Below are 16360 nucleotides of genomic sequence, written 5' to 3'. Positions count from 1 at the left end.
GGCAGAGCTTGCTTCCTGGATACAGGGGCTATTTTAAACCACATGTGCTTATGCTCACAGCTCTGCTCGCAGAGCTCGATCCCACTGCTTCAGACAGCTTGTTTGCACACAATAGTGAAGGGACAGAGGCCAAGAAGACATCCTGTGGGCTGGGGAAGGTGAAGTAAGGATGAAGAAGCAGAGCAGAGACTGGGGAAGGAAGGGTACACAACGTATCACTTGCACTGGAGATTTATGTGCCCTGGCAGGACTTTGAGACCCTTCCAGGGAAATACCCTAGGGTGGAGCCATGTGTATCCCCCTGGGTAGAGGGCTGACTCTGGGCACAGTGACCAGTCCAGCTTGGGGGAAGGCTGTGGACAGCTGGGCAAGGTGAGCCTGGCACCAACTGCACACCTGATGTGCAGTTTGGGATGAATCTCACAGCACGCTTCGTACTTCCAGCTTGCCTTTTGTGCAAGTATTAACAAAGGCAATAATGAAAGCAACACGTGAAAGGTCTTAGTCTCCAGGAAAAACTTTGTTTGCACGGGGTGCAACTAATGCACTCAGCTTCAAACCACCCTGGACCCAGCCTGACCACCGTGCTGCCACAGGGTACAGAAGCAAGGCTACTGGCTAGCAAAGCATGCATCTGCAAGAAGGTTGTCCCTGGCCCCTGCTGGAGACCTCCCTGCTGTAGCAGCCATCCTGCTGACAGACAGAGCAGAACATGGCTCTCTGCTTTTGGCTGTGTCTTGCAAGGCAGCAGGCTGCAGCAGTACAGGCAGGAAGCCTCACTGAGGATGCTCTGGTGGCACATGCACGATGTATAGGGGAAGGGCGCTACGCCACTACACGTCCGTCATGTGAGCATGGCAGTCCAGAAATCAACCCACCCTCTCCCTGGGGGATGATAGATATCAATTTGGAGAAGTGCCACAGCACTGATTTCACGTATAAAGAGCACAACTTTCCATAAAGCATCCAAGAACGGAGATGGACTTCTAAGTGCTCCTAAAAATAAATGAAAACCACAGATGGCCTTTCAGATAAGGCAATCTAGGCTTCAGGAAAGCCAAACAGCCTATCCGTAATGCTGCTCCCATAATTACCCCCCTCCCATGGTTTTCTTGCCCAGCCAGACGTGGCTGCCATGGGGCTGACAACTGCCATGATATTTACAGGTGTCCGAGCCCCGAGGGGGCTGCCTTCCACATAGCAGAAATGTGAGGGGGGCTGATAAGGGCCACTGCAACCTCCACCCCACCAGTGATTCCAGTTTGAACTGGCGTCACTGGGGCAGGTTTCGGGTCAGCCAGTTCCCCCTCTGGCACTCTGTCCAGACTTGGATGTGACTCGCGAGCTGCCTGTCTTGGGGAAGTCAGGTGAGGGTTTTCAGGGCTGGTTCTGGGACCCTGTAAACATCCCAGCACCAGGGACGACCATCCCACCATAGCCTTGCTGCAGGCGATGGTGAGTGACTCCCAGGCAGATGCACCTCAGCAGGTGCTCAGGAGTGAAGCTTCTTGCCATGAGCTCTAGTAAGCTTCAACTAGGTCACCAGGGACCACTTGTATTACTTTCAGCAGGGTGATTTTATTAATAGCTACTGTTTCTAAGAGTTTCAAACTACTCCAGAAAGTTAGATGAGTGTCATTATCTCCTTTTACAGAGGAAAATTTCTTTTTTTAAAGAACCACCAGATCCTTGAGGCCACCTGGGAAAGAAAAGCTCAGCTGGGAAAGGGCCCCCATCCTCATTCCCAAGCCTGAGCTGCCTGTTCACCTCACTTGCCCACAACGTCCCAAACGCTACTGCTATTTCCCTCCTTACCCTGTGCCCCCTTCCAGCACACACACTTAGGACCAAATCCTGCCCTTCCTTTGCATGGCAAGGTGCTCTCCTGTATCAGCCTGTGGCTGTGAGTGAAGATCAGGGCAGATTGACCTCTGCTCTTCCCAGGGAAGCACCCGCAGCAGGAAAGCAGGGACACTTGTCATTAAATGGTATTTTCCTGAAATTTCCTCTGAGGGGTCAGTAGCAGCTCAGGCCACTGAAGGTGCTTTCCCTAATGTGGAGTCTTGACACCGGAAATAGGGCACATACAGGGATACAGCACAGCATGAACAGCTCTACAGCCCTGCTAGGAAAAAAAGCCAGCTGGGAAACAGTGTGAACTATTAATGCTTTAGCTTAGGGGAAAATAATCCAAAAACTGAGGGGTTTAAGGAGAATTACAGTAATTAGAGCCTTGATCAAATTAGTCAGCCCCAAGGAGCAGCAGGATTATTCCTGGAGGCCAGCGCTTCTCAACATTTTTCAATTAAAGGGCTGCCTCACCTCTTTGAAAAAAATCCACTGCTCATGTCACACAGCAGCTCACTTATGGTCAGCTAAAACAGAGGCGCAACTCTCACCACATCTTTATGGCTTTTATTTCCCTCCACAGTGTTTTTTGGCCCATCTGGGAATATGACTTGGGATTTTTTTTTTACATTTTTCATTTAGAGCTGTTCACATATGACCTGCTTTTATTGTAAAGTCCCCTGAGCGTCCCCAGATCACAGGCTGAGAAGCACTCCTGGAGGCCAAGGATATATCATGTTGGACTATAAATAGACAGATATTCCTGACTATAGCAAGAAAGCAGGGAGAAGAAACAGTGCATGGGAGCCTTGGTCCCAACTGGCCCACTCCTTTTTTTATATAGCCTCAGTTTTATAATAAGCACCAGCAAAACAACAGCAATGGGAACGTAAAACAGCAGCAACAGGAACTAGGCAAAGGGTTGTCCAGAGCTGGAGCAGCTCACACTGTGCTTGCAGGCGCCCACAGCAGAAAAAGGTATTTGGGAGAGCTGGGGAGATCAGGGAAGAGCTGCACAAGCAGACAAGGGGCCTGACCCAATGTAGGCACTGCAGAAAGCTGTTGTGGAGGAGCATGACCAGCAGCATTTCAGGCAGGGGCGCCTCATGATGCTTGCCAGAAAACTCTCGAAGGGGTTCTTGAAACTCTGAGAGTGGTTGAGTTAGAGTCAAACGCACTGTCTTCTGCTGGCCATGAAACAGTTGAATGAAGAAGGTGCCCGTCTCCCCGTGTGCAACATGCTCTGCTGGGCTTCCCACAGCCCAGGGACAGTGTCCCACACAGGAGGACAGACGAATCTCTTCCCACAGGTGGTTTGGTATGTGGGTAATCAGAAGTAGCAACTCTGAGTGACCCACTCCTGCCGATCACCTTTTAAAACCATGTGGTCTAGCATCTGCATTTGTTTGCTGTTTGACCAGTGAGGTGAAGGGGGAACACTACAAGGAAAGTCTACAAAATCTGGTGTAAAGGTTCTTCAGGGAATGGCTTAATTTGTTTTAATCCCACCATTTTGACACTGCTGCCTCCAGACAGAAGTGCATAAGTTTAAGGCTACGCAGACCCAGACGGGCATTCTGGGAGAATCGCACCCAACTCAGAAAGGAGAAAAACAATCTGTGATCAAGAGAAAGAAACGCCTCCAACCAAGATACATGTAGGAATCAAGCCATCGCTCCTGCTAAGAGTGGGCGGCTGCCCTGAGATATCGCCTGGGTCCCCAGCGCTGCCCGAAGCCTGAATTACTGCAGGCACAACTTGACTGAACTCCTCTGGCTGCCAAGCCAATGCCATGTCCAGGCATGCAATGAAACTCTTAGCTTAAGCATGATATTACCTTTAATTCATGTTGGCTGGCTATCAAAACGCATATGCCGTTGCTAATGTTCACACAAGTCTCCTATCACTAATATAACTGCTCTGCAGTTACAGATCTAACTCTGTTCAAGTGCCATCCCAGACATCTCTCTTGCCACAAAGTCTGCTTGCCAGGAGTAAAACTCCTGGGCTGGCTCATCTAATAGGGACACAGAAGCATCCCAGCAGGTATCTCCAGAAATGTGAGCGTTAGCTCCAAGCCAGTGCAGCCAGCAGGTTACATGTGAGTGCAGCTGCCAGCAGAAAGTGCTGCTGCTTGTGTTTGCCCCATTTCATAGGGCTCAGTTGCTGAATTTTTCTGGACAGGGATATAAATACAGCTTCCTCACCGATTGCAGCTAAACTCACAACTCCAACCACAGATCAGCACATATTCAAGTTGCAATTTGGATTAATGGCTCAGCCTAGTGGCACAGCAGTATCAAAAGCAAACAACTAATTTGAGTCTTCAAGTTGGAGGACAGCACTTTGCATTTTACAATCAGGGAAATCAACCAAGTAGCTGATTTAATGAGATTATGGCTAAAAGTCTCGGGCTGAATTGATGCCCTGAGCTCAGCTGTGCTCTCAGAAGAGCAGCACTGCCCCAGGCCAGGTGCCTGACATGGCTGGTTTGGCTGCAGGGACTGGGGATGTCCTGGTGTGATACAGTCTCACCACCAGCCTGCTGTGCACACCTGCCTCTGTGAGTGAGTTTAGTTACCAAACACTCCCAGCAGCTGTTCGCTGCACTCTGCACACCTGGAGCAACCTCACCTTTATCCCCTCAATCCTGAAGCCCAGAGTGGCAGTCGAGCTGATGGTCTCCCTCCACTGCATGTAGCGGGGCTTGGTTACTGCCCGCAGCACATTCTCCTCCTCAGTGGGGGCATCAGGGTCCACCTCAATCATCTTCTGGTACATGTCCTTCCTCAGGCTTGGCTTCTTCCGGGCCTTTATCAGCTCCTCCTCCAAGTATGTCCTGCAAGAAGTGGGAAGTGGAACATTAGCAGGGCCAGGGCCGTAAGGCCATCACATGAGGTGCCACACACCCACAAACAGCCCCTGCCTGAAAAATCAGGCCAGGTTAGCTGATCCCTATAGAGTAGGGCAGCACAGGAAATAATTGAGCAAGCCTCATTGTAGGTAAATTGATCCTGATTTAATTAGCACCACATCATCAACACCTGATATCTTTTCAGTTCATCAAGGAACCACAACCAGTTTGGCAATAACAAGGGAGGTTATTTCTCACAGGTGCCCATAGCATTGCTGCTGCTAACCCTTGGTCCTGCGGGGGGCCTGTCCCCCAGTGCTTAACAAACCTGAGCAGTGACTTAGTGGCTTTCACAAACTAAGCAGGGCTTTCAAGGTGTGTCCAGCAAACTGCCCACACGCTCTGGGACCCAGCTGAGTTGAAGGCAAGAGGAAGGTTGCTGTGTCCCAGCCCTCAGTGTTAGCTGCTTCTCCTTCCGAGGTTTGGCCAATGTGGGTGGCTGCTGCTAAAGCTGCTCCTGTGCCTCTCCTGCGCTTTCCCATCCCCTTACCCTGTGCACTGCGAGGGCTGTGCCTCACTGGCTGCTAAACAGGGTGTTTTCACACAGAGCTGTTTTGCTGATGATGATTTTGCCCACTATAAGTCTGTTTTAAGTGGACTATTCTAGCAAAAGCTTCCTGTACAGGATGGAGCAAAGGAAGGGATGCAGCCTTGGCCAGGTGCTTACTATCACCCCTGCGACCACGGGGTGCAGCTGCGATGGGGGAAGGAGGATGGAGGGTACAGAGGAGTGTGCAAAGACCCTGGTTTTGTGCACTCTTCGGAGGAGTACCACTCTGTGCCAGAGCACACTAATGGAGAAATTCTGCACTCTGGCATGCAGAAAGCCATCATGCACAAAATAATACTTCCTGTAGCAGTAATAAACCACTACGTAACTCCTCTTGCAGCTCCCAAACCTACCCCAGCTCAGCCTGGCAAGCACCCAGGCTCTCTCCAAACAACTTGCCAAGCCAGGTGAAGTGTTCTAGCAAAATGACACAGGAATGACTCTATCTGTCATCTCCTTCCCCCCCAAATCCAAACTGCTCTACACCTCCCACTAGCCATGCCTAGCTCTGCAGAGGGGTCGTGCCCACTCCCTATGTCCCTTGTGCCCAAACCCCAGCACTGAGCATGTGGTTCACCTCTAGTATAAAGCAAAATCATAGGGAGGATGCTAGGCAGACTATGTGGGATGGGACAGTGTTCCTGTGTTTCCCACAGGCTTTTCTCAGGTGTCTTTTCTCAGGACAGGCATATGATCACTGAGCAGACATCCCCCCAGGGCGTTAGCCCCTTTGAAAAAAACTGCATATAAAAGTGATGAAAGGCTTCAGCTGAGATCACCAAACCCATGATTTTTGGGCAGAGGGTATAAAATAGCAGAATAAAGCAGCAATGCGCTCAGGAGTGCTGTTTGTGCTGCTCAGAAAGCTCATTTTCCTTTTGATGAGAATGGCAGATTGTCTATGTCTGCAGTTCGGCCCCCCTGCATTGCTCCAGGCTTGAACCATCACCAGGGCTTAAGAAAGACAAAGTTTTGTTCAGGGGTGACTGGAGAAGTCTGCCACATCCTGAAGCCAGGCTGCCAGGAAAAAAACAAACCTGCACCTGCCTGGCAACAAGCTGCTGGCTCAGAGAACAGGTTTAATAGCCCTGAGGTTTAGTTTATCTGCCAGAGCCTCTCCTGCCTGGCCATGGGGATACCCCACTCCCCAGCATTAGCCCAATTTAATGATGATGATGCCTGGCACGTTTGTCCCCTTGCCTGCTCTTGGAGCCTTCTTAGCTCCAAAAATCTGGGTGCACAAATCATCCAACCTGTGATCTGTACTCAGGAGGCTTTCCTCCTCCCAGAGACAGCTGCAGGAGCACCCAGCCAGCATGACCAGCAGGTCTTCTGGTGGCTGTCATCTCTGGGTCCAGAGTGGGTCCTGTCTCCTTCATATGGCAGCACGGTGTGTGCCAGCTGGGGCCACGTGGCTGTGCCGGGGCCCCCTGCTCTTCTCTCCACCCCTCTGGTGGAAAGTATTCCTCGCCTCTTCCTTGCAGACAGCCTGACACGCCAGTTCGAGTTTCACATTGGGAGTTCAGATGGGGAAAAAAAAGATTCCTCCCTCCCACAGAACGCATCAGCTTTTCCAGCAGCGCAAGTGTCTGCACCGTGTCTGGACCATGCCTTAGCCAGCGAGGGGGTCTCAACCTGCCCTGCCACCAGCCTTCAGCAGACCCAGGGCCGAGTGTGGTGTGAGGCTGCTCCAAAACTGGCAGCTGCCTGGGGTCACCAGCCCTGCTCACATTTGCTCTGGGACACCCTTGTCAGCTGTGGCATCGCTGGCTCAAAAGCTGCTGCTGGCCAAGTGGCTGCAGCCTGGGGTCTTGGCGAATCTGTAGATGGTTCTCAAGGAGGACATGGGTAATGTTGCTCATCTGTTAGGAAACATTTCAAGAACTTTGCATGAAAGGCACTAAACTACTTAGCATGCACATTTCATCCCTCAAGTGTGCTTGGGAGCAAAGGGTGAGCAGAGGGAAATTTTCTTGCACGTTGAGGCTGTGCCATTCAAGTGTCATTATTTCACCCCTCTGGCACCCTGGGCAGGATTTCCTACACCTTTTGCTCCCAGCCCCTTGGCTGTGTCCTGCTGTGGCAGAGAGAGGCAGGTTGCCACCCTCCTAAAAGCTACTGTGCCATTCTGGTGTACCCAAACCCAAAGAGAGTGCTGTCCCCTCTGCTACACCAAACCACTTTCCCAGCACACGGGACAGCCAACAAGCAGAGAAGGAACGAGCCTGGTGTGTCTTCCCATACTCAGGCTTCCCCATGGCTCTTTTCTCACGCTGTTGGCTTAGAGAGTTTTACCCAGGAGATGTGTTTCCTTCGAGTATCCCATCTTGAGACTCAAACAACGTCCCCAGAGCCACTCACCTGACCCCCATTTTGCAATCCATAACGCAGGGGGAGTCAAATTCAGCCAGCAGATCTTCCATCTGGTTGTATCGTTCCCCATCCTTCACAACGTCACCATGGTAAGCAGGAACATAGGGCTTCAGGACATCATTCATCAGGCGGTCGAGGCAGCGCTGCTCCGATTCACAATGCTTCTTCAGTATCCTGCCATTGGCTGCTGCCTTGAAACTACCTGAGGGTGACAAGGGACAACGTGGCACTTACTTTGGATGGGGAATGACGCTCTTCCTTCCCAAAACAAGAAGGGCAGCCCAACACCTTGGAAGCATCTCCGTTTACAGCTGCGCCCAAAAGAATCCCTGCAGGCTGGGACTTACGAGCTCGGGCTGCCGGATTCACATGTAGCGTCAGAGGTTTATGACCAGCAGGTCTCACCTTAAACAGGGCAGAGAACTGCCCTGCAGCACCCAACACGTTTGCTTCACAGCCTCTGGTAAGTTCACACCTTTGTCTCTAGGCTCATGTGTGGGGCATCTTTGTGCTGGGCAGCATCACCTGCTTTGCTGTGGATCAGCAAGAGGGCTTGCACCTCGCCCAAAGGACTCAGCTTTCTGCTGGTTGAGAAAAAAGCAGCAGTAATACCTGCTGGCCCTGGGAGACTGAAAGCACAGAGCACTGGACCTTCATGTCACCCTCCCTAGCATTTAGGTAAGTCACTCTCCTGGGCTAGAGAAAATGGAAGGTGAAATCTGTGACAATCGTGCAGCAGTCAGAAGCAATTCTGGCCCATTAACCTGAGACAACAAAGAGCCCTTCCACCGCTCTGCCTCTCCCCATGCTCCATACCTGCGTGCCCCGCTAACTGGATCCAAGGGTACTTCTTCTTGAAAGACATCACAAACGGGGACCAGTGCACCATATTCTTGATCTTCCTCCATGATTTGCTCTAAGGGAAAAAAAAGTCATGAAGGTAAATGCAATGTTTCAAGCTTTTACTGTCTGTAAAGTCACTTCAGGCAGCACGCAGCTCTTTTGGACAGGGGAGGAAGCACCGGAGCCAGTGCAGGATGGAAGCAAACAGAGAATCTGCTCTTTTCCCATTGCCCTGTGCCAAGCCGGAGCCGCTGGTCCTTGACTCTACATTCAGAAATCACGAGTAACTTTAGTAAAGTGGATGGCGTTACAGTGTTGTTCCAGTTGGCTGCTTCTGCTGCAGAGGGCCCAGACATCCGCATTACCTTGCCTCCGCTCCCCACATCCCTCTGCAGAAGCAGCAGGGACATTAACCCATCCTTGGGTACCACATTAGATGACGGCAGATGGAGCAGAGAAGGGAGCCCAGGATTTCTACCTAGCCACAAAACTCAACTCCAGCCCCTGCAGGGAACAAGAGACACTCGCACAAGCACGCATAGGCTCACCGCCTGGCTTTTGTTCCCCGCTGAAAGGCAGCTGCTTTGTCCATTAAGCTGGCAACCCGTGCGTGGCTGATCCGCCTGCTTTGGCCCATCTGAAACTACATTTTAGAGAACAATTCCCTTCTGACATGTTGTGTTTCTTGCCAGATAGATTGCACAAAATTATTTACATGACTGTAATGAGGGCTGCATCGGACATACAAAAGCCTCCTTCAAAGTCTCTTTCCTGAAAAAGTTTTTCCCTGGATTGTTCTGGGGAACATGCCACCAGTAAAAGGCAGGGGGATGACCTCTTATCTTGGCCCCAGAAGGCGACGGAGCAAACAAATCAGGCAAACAATATACAACGGCGACAATGGAAAAATGCCTTCTTGCAGGAGGTAGGACAAACAGGCGGTGTAGTCCTGGCTGCTCCAGGCTACTAGGTTCAGCCGGAAGCCTGCAGATAAATTATCCTCATTTGCTCCGCTCTGAAGGCCTGGGAGGGAGCCTTCCAGAAAGCCCAAGTGATCTCTTCCTCGTGTTTGGAGAACCGGCCCTTGTTCCAGTAACACTTTGCAGACAGGCAGGGAAGAGCCAGCAGCCCCGACTTGCAGTTTGGATGCTTGTTGGGGGTGAACTCACGGCACAGGAATCCGTGCTGGGAACTGCTGACATGTTCAAATGGCGAGGAAGAAGCCAGACAAAGATGTTAGTGTCTAAAGCGTGGAAATTACATCGGGTTACACTGCGTCGTGCACCATCCTGCTGGGGAGTGGGGATGCATCACGCAGAGATGCAGGGACTGCCCGCACTGTGGGGACCGGGCGTAGGAGAGGGGAAGAAGAAAGGTCCTTCCCCATCTCCCAGCCTGGGAGGAGCGGGGTGGCCCTTCCCTGGATGACTGCCCGTGGCCGGGAGTGTCCCGGCGTGCCCTGGCATTGGTACAGCAGCGCAAGAGTTTGGCAAGCAGCTGCCCAAGCACAGGGTGACACCGGGCATCCCCTTCACCCAGGCTCCTCTGCGCCATGGGTTTGCTCTGCCACCCGGCTTGCTTGCTTTGGCAAGGGGGTCGGGCAGTTCCCTACCTGACATGAGGATGAATGTTTTTGTTTCCAAACAGAGTGCCAGAACTTGTGTGCTTTAGCTGTTCTTTGTTCTCCTTTTGGCAGAGACCAGGAGGGAAGGGGGGTGGGGGTGTCCCCTCCTTTTGTTTCTAAAATAGTAACATCAAATCCTGGCTGATGCCATTAAAAAAAGGGGGAAGAAGAAGTCTCCAAGGGAATTTGGGCTCCAGATGAGTGTGATCCACCTCCTCTAAAAAAAGGAGAAGGAGTCCTCCCCCCACTGCACAGCATCGTAAGCCACTCAGTCCCAGGAAACACACCAAGGCAACGCACCTTCCCAAGCCAATATTTTGCTTTTTTTGGTGGTTAGAGCGTTATAGCTAAAATCTTGAAGAACTTCAAAGCACAGGCAGAATGAAGGCAAGTGGCACCCGGAGCAGGGCAAGCCACCCCAGGCTCCCCCGACCCGGGCTTTCCCAGGAGCCATGCGCTTTGCTCAGGCACTGCTCCCAGCGCAGGGTAACCGCCCCGAGTTCCCCAGAGAAACAGAACACCACAACAACCTTTCTGCTGAGCTGAACAATGCCAGACACTGAGCACACTTGCACAAGGAACAGGCAGCACATCCCCATCCCTTTACACTGGAGGGAAACGTTTTCAACCAGACACCACCTGGTTTCAGACACACCTTTGGCCAGGCATTTCCAGCTCAAGTTTTAAAGACATGTTTAAGGACATGTTTTATGGAGAGACTTGAGGCTGCTTCATCCATCTCAAGTGGTACCTGACCCGCTGGAAATAGGCTGTGAGGCAAGTGGTCACCGCCACAGGGGTCATCAGCAATTCTGCTTCATGCAGCCTGTCCCCCCCCAGCTTCACGGGAACAGCCACATGGGCACTTGCAGGAGAGGGGAGGGACTGTGCCCTCTGCAATTCCTTCAGGAGCCGTTGGATTTTTGTGTTATGCTGAGCCACCTCCCAGTGTTATGAGGGAAAGTTTGCTGCGTCAAAAGGAAGCTCTCCCATGCCTGCTGGGACCAGTTTTTTTTTGGGGTGTATGTATCTATACAAAATGTCTGGTCGCTCTGTCATGGGGGCGCTCGAAAGGTGGTGAATTTTGCAAGGGGCAGCTCCCCTAGTAAACCAGCAGCTGCATGACTTCATCTGTCCGCTCTCCAGGGCTGCCAACCCGCTGCAGAGGAGAGATGGAGGCTGGACAATGGGGGAACAAGAGTGGCCAATACTCCAAGGAATCCTGCCACCTCCTTTGTCTGAAGATAAATTGTCCCCAGGGCAGGAGTTGCTCTAACCCTTCGTACTTTCCCTACAGCTTCAAGAGAGATGTTACATGGCTGTGAACCAGCAGCGGGGTCCTTCACAGCCACTGAGGGTGGCTGAGAACTTGCAGTAAGAGGGTCTGCATTTATTCAAACGCCAACCGTGGGTTCAGTCAGAGGTGAATATCTCAAAGTCAACAGCTTGGGATCCTGGTCGTGCCAGCCCCTGCGTCAGGCTCCTGCAGCTGGCCACGGAAAATCACTGCCACGAGGTTCACACCACTCCAGTTTGACTTGGTGGCCACGTGCAGGAAAGAGCCCCCCTGCGCTCGGCGGGCTGCTGCTTCCCACCCCGCCCTGCATTATTAATATACAAAGAGAGTATTAAAGCTATTTACACTAAAGAAATCTTTAACCTGGCCTGTTGGGAACTGTAAGGGCATCCCCTCCAGCCTCATCTGTAACTTTCGGTTTATATTTCAAGGAGTAATTTGTATAGGTCGAGGAGCACAGGCACAGCTGTATGTACACGGAGGTGTTACCTACCATAACTTCCCTGACTCAGACTAAAGGATTTTTCACCATACTGGAAAAAATAGCTTTGCAGGCGGTGTTACCAAGTGATGCTGGTGAAGGGCAGATACGTGCTCTTCTTGTTTGCCTGCAAGGAAGTGAGCATGCAGGTCATCACGCCAAAAGCTGAGCACGCTTCCAACTCTTCTGCATGATCAAAGCCTGTGCCTGCTTGTGGCACCCTGGCACCCTGCTCTCCCCAAATCCAGCTCTGTGGTTGCTTTCCCTTCCAGAAAACTCACGAAGCCGTGATGACCGACTGCACTCTTGCATACACAGCAATGGCACGTAGCCTGTATAAGCAGGGAATATGCACGAGGTGTCTGATGCAATTCGACACTTTTTATTTAAAACCTGTTTCAGCATCAGCAAATGCCAACTGATTAGCTGTTAGGTAGAAAATTATTTAGTGACTCTGGAAATATATTTAGTGAGGAGCAGCAACGTTTTCCCTAATCGTCTGCCACATGGAAATGAAGCTGAGCAACTGTCAGAACCTACTCTAAAAATGAACTTTAAAGGGTTTCTGAGCACTCTGCCCTCTTACACCTGCTTGCTAGCTTGCTTTCACTCGCTGCAGAACGTGGTGCCCCGAGCTGGGGGTGGGATACGGGCCAAAGGAGTTAAGCCCTCCCAGTGAGCACCCACAATTGGTCAGTGGGAGAGGAGTGCTGGGAAAACAATTTTATCTGCTGCATGTTTAACTTTACTTATCTGAAGCTTAAAGCAAACTCTAGGCTTTCCCCATCTGTCAACAGAGCTTCATATGGAAAGAACAACATAGGAGAATTTAGTGCCAACCCAGAAGGTCAGAGGATATACTGTGTTTAATTAGATTAAACAAAAAGTGACTGATGAGCTCAGTACTTGCTGTACATTTTCCCTATAGCATATGGCATTCCTTTAATGTCTGCCTGAAGGAGACGTGCCTTTCTGGGACTGCCTGTTGCCTCCCTTTCCCAGCACAGACGCTGGTGGAATTTTGACTGGTGTTACTCCCCATGCACAGAGCCAGCCGGGTGCTCTTCCCTTTCCATGCATTGAGCCAGAGAGATAGGCAGTTACTGATTTAATTTGCTGAAATTATGGTTTCCTATGGTTTTACGGGACGAAACGTTCCTGGAAATAGCAGGAGCTGGACCTGTATTTCAGTACTTTTTATTAACTAGAGCATGCACCATTAGAGGCAAGATTACGCAGCTGGGGCAGGGGATGGGGAAGACTGGGAGCACTGTTAATTTAAGGACTTTTCCCACTTCTGGATAGAACTTCAGCCCCTTTCTCCCAGGAAGATCCCAAAATAGCCTAGGATCAGAAGAGATGGAGAAAAACTGCGAGGAGACAGAGGTGTCACCAACACCCACCACTTTCCCTGCCTTCAGTGGAGTTGCTGCAGCCCAGGGGCTGGTGTGAATGACACCCTGGCTTTCCCTTCACTTTGGAAAAAGCCTCGCTCCTGTGACACGCTAATATCCAACTGCCCTTGGTGTTCTCTGCAGAACTGAAACATCTGGGTGGCCAGGCATTCCCACCGGCTCATCCTTGGCTGCCCACCCCTCGCCAAGCGCAGCAGCTCAGGAGAGGCATCGCGTAGGCCTTGCCCCACGCCCAGCACCCTCGCTCACTCCTCAGGTGACAGGATGACTCCCCAAACACCCTCTCATGGGACTAGTGTGGGTGGGAGGCCCAGCGGGCCCTCTCTGTTCTTCGCTTTCACTTCCAGCTCTTCCAAAAGGAGAAGTGCAGCCGACATGCTGCGGTGCCGGGCGCCCCTGCGGGAAGGGGCTTTCAGCACAGCTTGGAAGGACTCCAAGATGTTTCACTCACAAGGAGGAGGATCAGTGCATCACTCCTCGTGTCTGGAGCCTTGCTGGTTTGAAAAACAACATGGCGAGCAGCTGAGAAGGGCAGACTTTGTGCCAGAGAGCCCTCTTCTTTAATAACTAAGTGGGGGGAGTGTTTCCCCACAGAGTTCACTCTGTGTCAGCCTGCTCCGCAGCCATGCACATGCAGCCAAGGAAAAACAGGCCATTTAGTTTTCCATGTTTAAAAGAATGAATGTGTTTTCTTTTGGTCTTTAAAAAGTACTTAAGGTTTCCTTAGTGATGATTGTTTCCCTTGACTGGGAAAAACCTTGTCACTCCAGCCATGGCGAGGAGGCCAGCTTTGTTCATTGTGCTGGGCGCTGGGCACGGAAGGCAGCAGGGCAGAGCTGGCAGGTACCGCAGGATGCCACCTCCCGGCGCGTCCTGGTATGTGGGCAACCACAATGCAGGCTCCTGGCTGAAAAGCCTCCCATGACATGCTCCAGAGTGCGATCACTAATGTGATGCAGAGCTGGGGTTACGCTCTGCTCAGCTTTGCCATCTCTCAGCCCCTCAAACCTCTCCCCCTGTCCAGGCAGCAACAGAAAGAACCCAGTAACTGCTGCCGTGTGCACCAGGCTGTGACCACTGACCCTGATGCTGGCAGCAAGTGACAGCCCATATTTTACACTGTTTTCCTCCTGTGCAAACTCCCTTCATCCTCGCCGACGCATTTGCTTCTGTACTGCACAATGGTGAAATAGCCTTGTTTTGGCCAGAGAAGCAGCTGCAATGGGAGGGCTTTGGATCAGTAGGCATTTCTTGGTTTAGTCACACAAGGCATTTAATAAAAATTTCAGCAGCTCCCCAAAACCTGGCAGAGGCAGTGCCAGTCAGGCTCCTGTGGTAGTTGTTGAACAGAGATAAAGCAAGGCCAGACAACAGATTTAACCCAAGTTAATTAAAGGAAATACAGTTTGATGGCTGAAAGGTACTTCTGAGTGCCTAGCAATTCTAGCCCAAACCCCAAAACTCCATTAAATAAATTATTCTGGTGGCTGGGGCATAGAAACTTCTGCTACTTTCCAAGGTCTCCACCTCATTTAGAGAGAGAAAAAATCCTAATACATGCTTTATTTATTTTACTTCAGATGTTTTGTTTTTCAGAATAGTCTCATTTTAGCCAGCAAGGACTTCGCCTCTCGCAGGAGAGAAGCCACTCCCATCTAGCTTTGTGAGGAATGCCCTTTTCTCCAGTGGGACCAGGGAGCGCTCCCACCAAGACCCCAAATCTGGGGTAGAGGGTCATACAGATAAAGCTACTGCTTTCCCTGCCATCTGCAAGAGATCGGCATGTGCGATACAGGAGCCTCCATAAAAAAGCCTGAAAGCCAGGAACATCTGCTCGGATCATTGAAAAAATACTCCAGTGTATTGGAAAAAAACAGGAGCTTGTTGCAGGCTCCCTCTTCCTGCTTGTGATGGAGGTGAGGAGAATTAGAAGCAGCAAAGGCAGATGGGTGAGCAGCAGTCATTCGGTTTGACCTCCCCTATCACAATGGAAGGAAACGCAGTGGCTGTGGGAGCCAGCTGCACAGAAGTCACCCATTGCATATAAGGACATTTGCAACCTCCTCACCCACAAAGCACAAGCAGAGTGCAGCAGCAGCGTGAGATCCACGTCAGCGCCATGCCTAGGGTTAATCGCTACAGAGGGGAGAGGCAGTGTTAGACCTTTCTGTCCAGTTTGGCAAAGAAGGAAAGAAGCCGAAAAAGCGTAAGTGAGAGCAAAGGCAAAGCCTGTACTGGAGCTCAGAGTAACTGACCCTCAAAGCTATGGTTGACTCCATGAGGCATTTCTTCCTGGTGGAGAGCCCTTACTTCAGTAAAGCTGAAAACCTCCTAATGGAGATCAGCCATAACTCACTTTCCCGTAAAGCTGGTCCAGCCTACTTTCCTGAGCGGGAACTGATCCAGATCTCTGGAAATGTATTTGTTACTGATCAGGTACACGCAAATAAGGTTTGTTAAGCAATTTTCAGCTTGGAGAAGGTAAGTGAATAATTCAGAAACAGCTCATCGCTTTTGGTGGACGGCTACTTAAGCCATACAGCCCTTCTTCCTCAGCAAGCAGCTAGCTTTTAAAAGCCAGCAGATTATAAAAATACTTGCTGGTAGCTAAAAGTGGGCCTTGGTGACTTGATTTGTGAGAAGAGTCCTGGAGTGCTGCAGCCCATCTGTGCAACACGCTGGTGCACAGAGCTGTAGGCAGTCAGATCAGGCGTCCAGCTGAGAAACGTGATGTGCTGTCCAAAGATCTGACCCTGTATCAGGGAATTTGTCATCAGCTTTGATGGAAACTGCTCCGTTTCCATCTGGAGACTGCTTTTGATCCCTTTCCCAGTTCTAGAGTATTCACCGCTGTCTTTCTGGTTCAGAATGTCATTTCTGCTCATCGGCTCCTCTAGCAGCACAGCACAAGTTGGGGATGTGCGCTCCTGAGCCTGTGCTGGCTCTGGCACTTCTTCCTCTCATGCTGCTGGTGTGGGAGGACCCCTGCAACCTTCTCAACCCTGTCACTGTAAA

The 16360-nt window shown here is 51.1% G+C and overlaps 1 protein-coding gene across 1 annotated transcript in view; it reads right to left on the bottom strand.

The window, feature by feature from the left end:
* ITPKB (inositol-trisphosphate 3-kinase B) overlaps positions 1 to 16360 on the bottom strand; it is a 70341-nt gene that overhangs the window by 7800 nt on the left and 46181 nt on the right. Inside the window, exons 3-5 of the mRNA XM_075088725.1 lie at positions 8502 to 8601; positions 7674 to 7887; positions 4483 to 4687 (exon numbers count right to left, since the gene is read on the bottom strand). Coding sequence (XP_074944826.1) covers positions 4483 to 4687; positions 7674 to 7887; positions 8502 to 8601 — 519 coding nt within the window. The remainder of the gene's footprint in view (positions 1 to 4482; positions 4688 to 7673; positions 7888 to 8501; positions 8602 to 16360) is intronic.

The sequence above is a fragment of the Phalacrocorax aristotelis genome, chromosome 3, assembly GCF_949628215.1.
Source record: "Phalacrocorax aristotelis chromosome 3, bGulAri2.1, whole genome shotgun sequence".
NCBI classification, from domain to species: Eukaryota; Metazoa; Chordata; class Aves; order Suliformes; family Phalacrocoracidae; genus Phalacrocorax; species Phalacrocorax aristotelis.
This window is presented reverse-complemented; position numbering and strand designations above follow the sequence as displayed.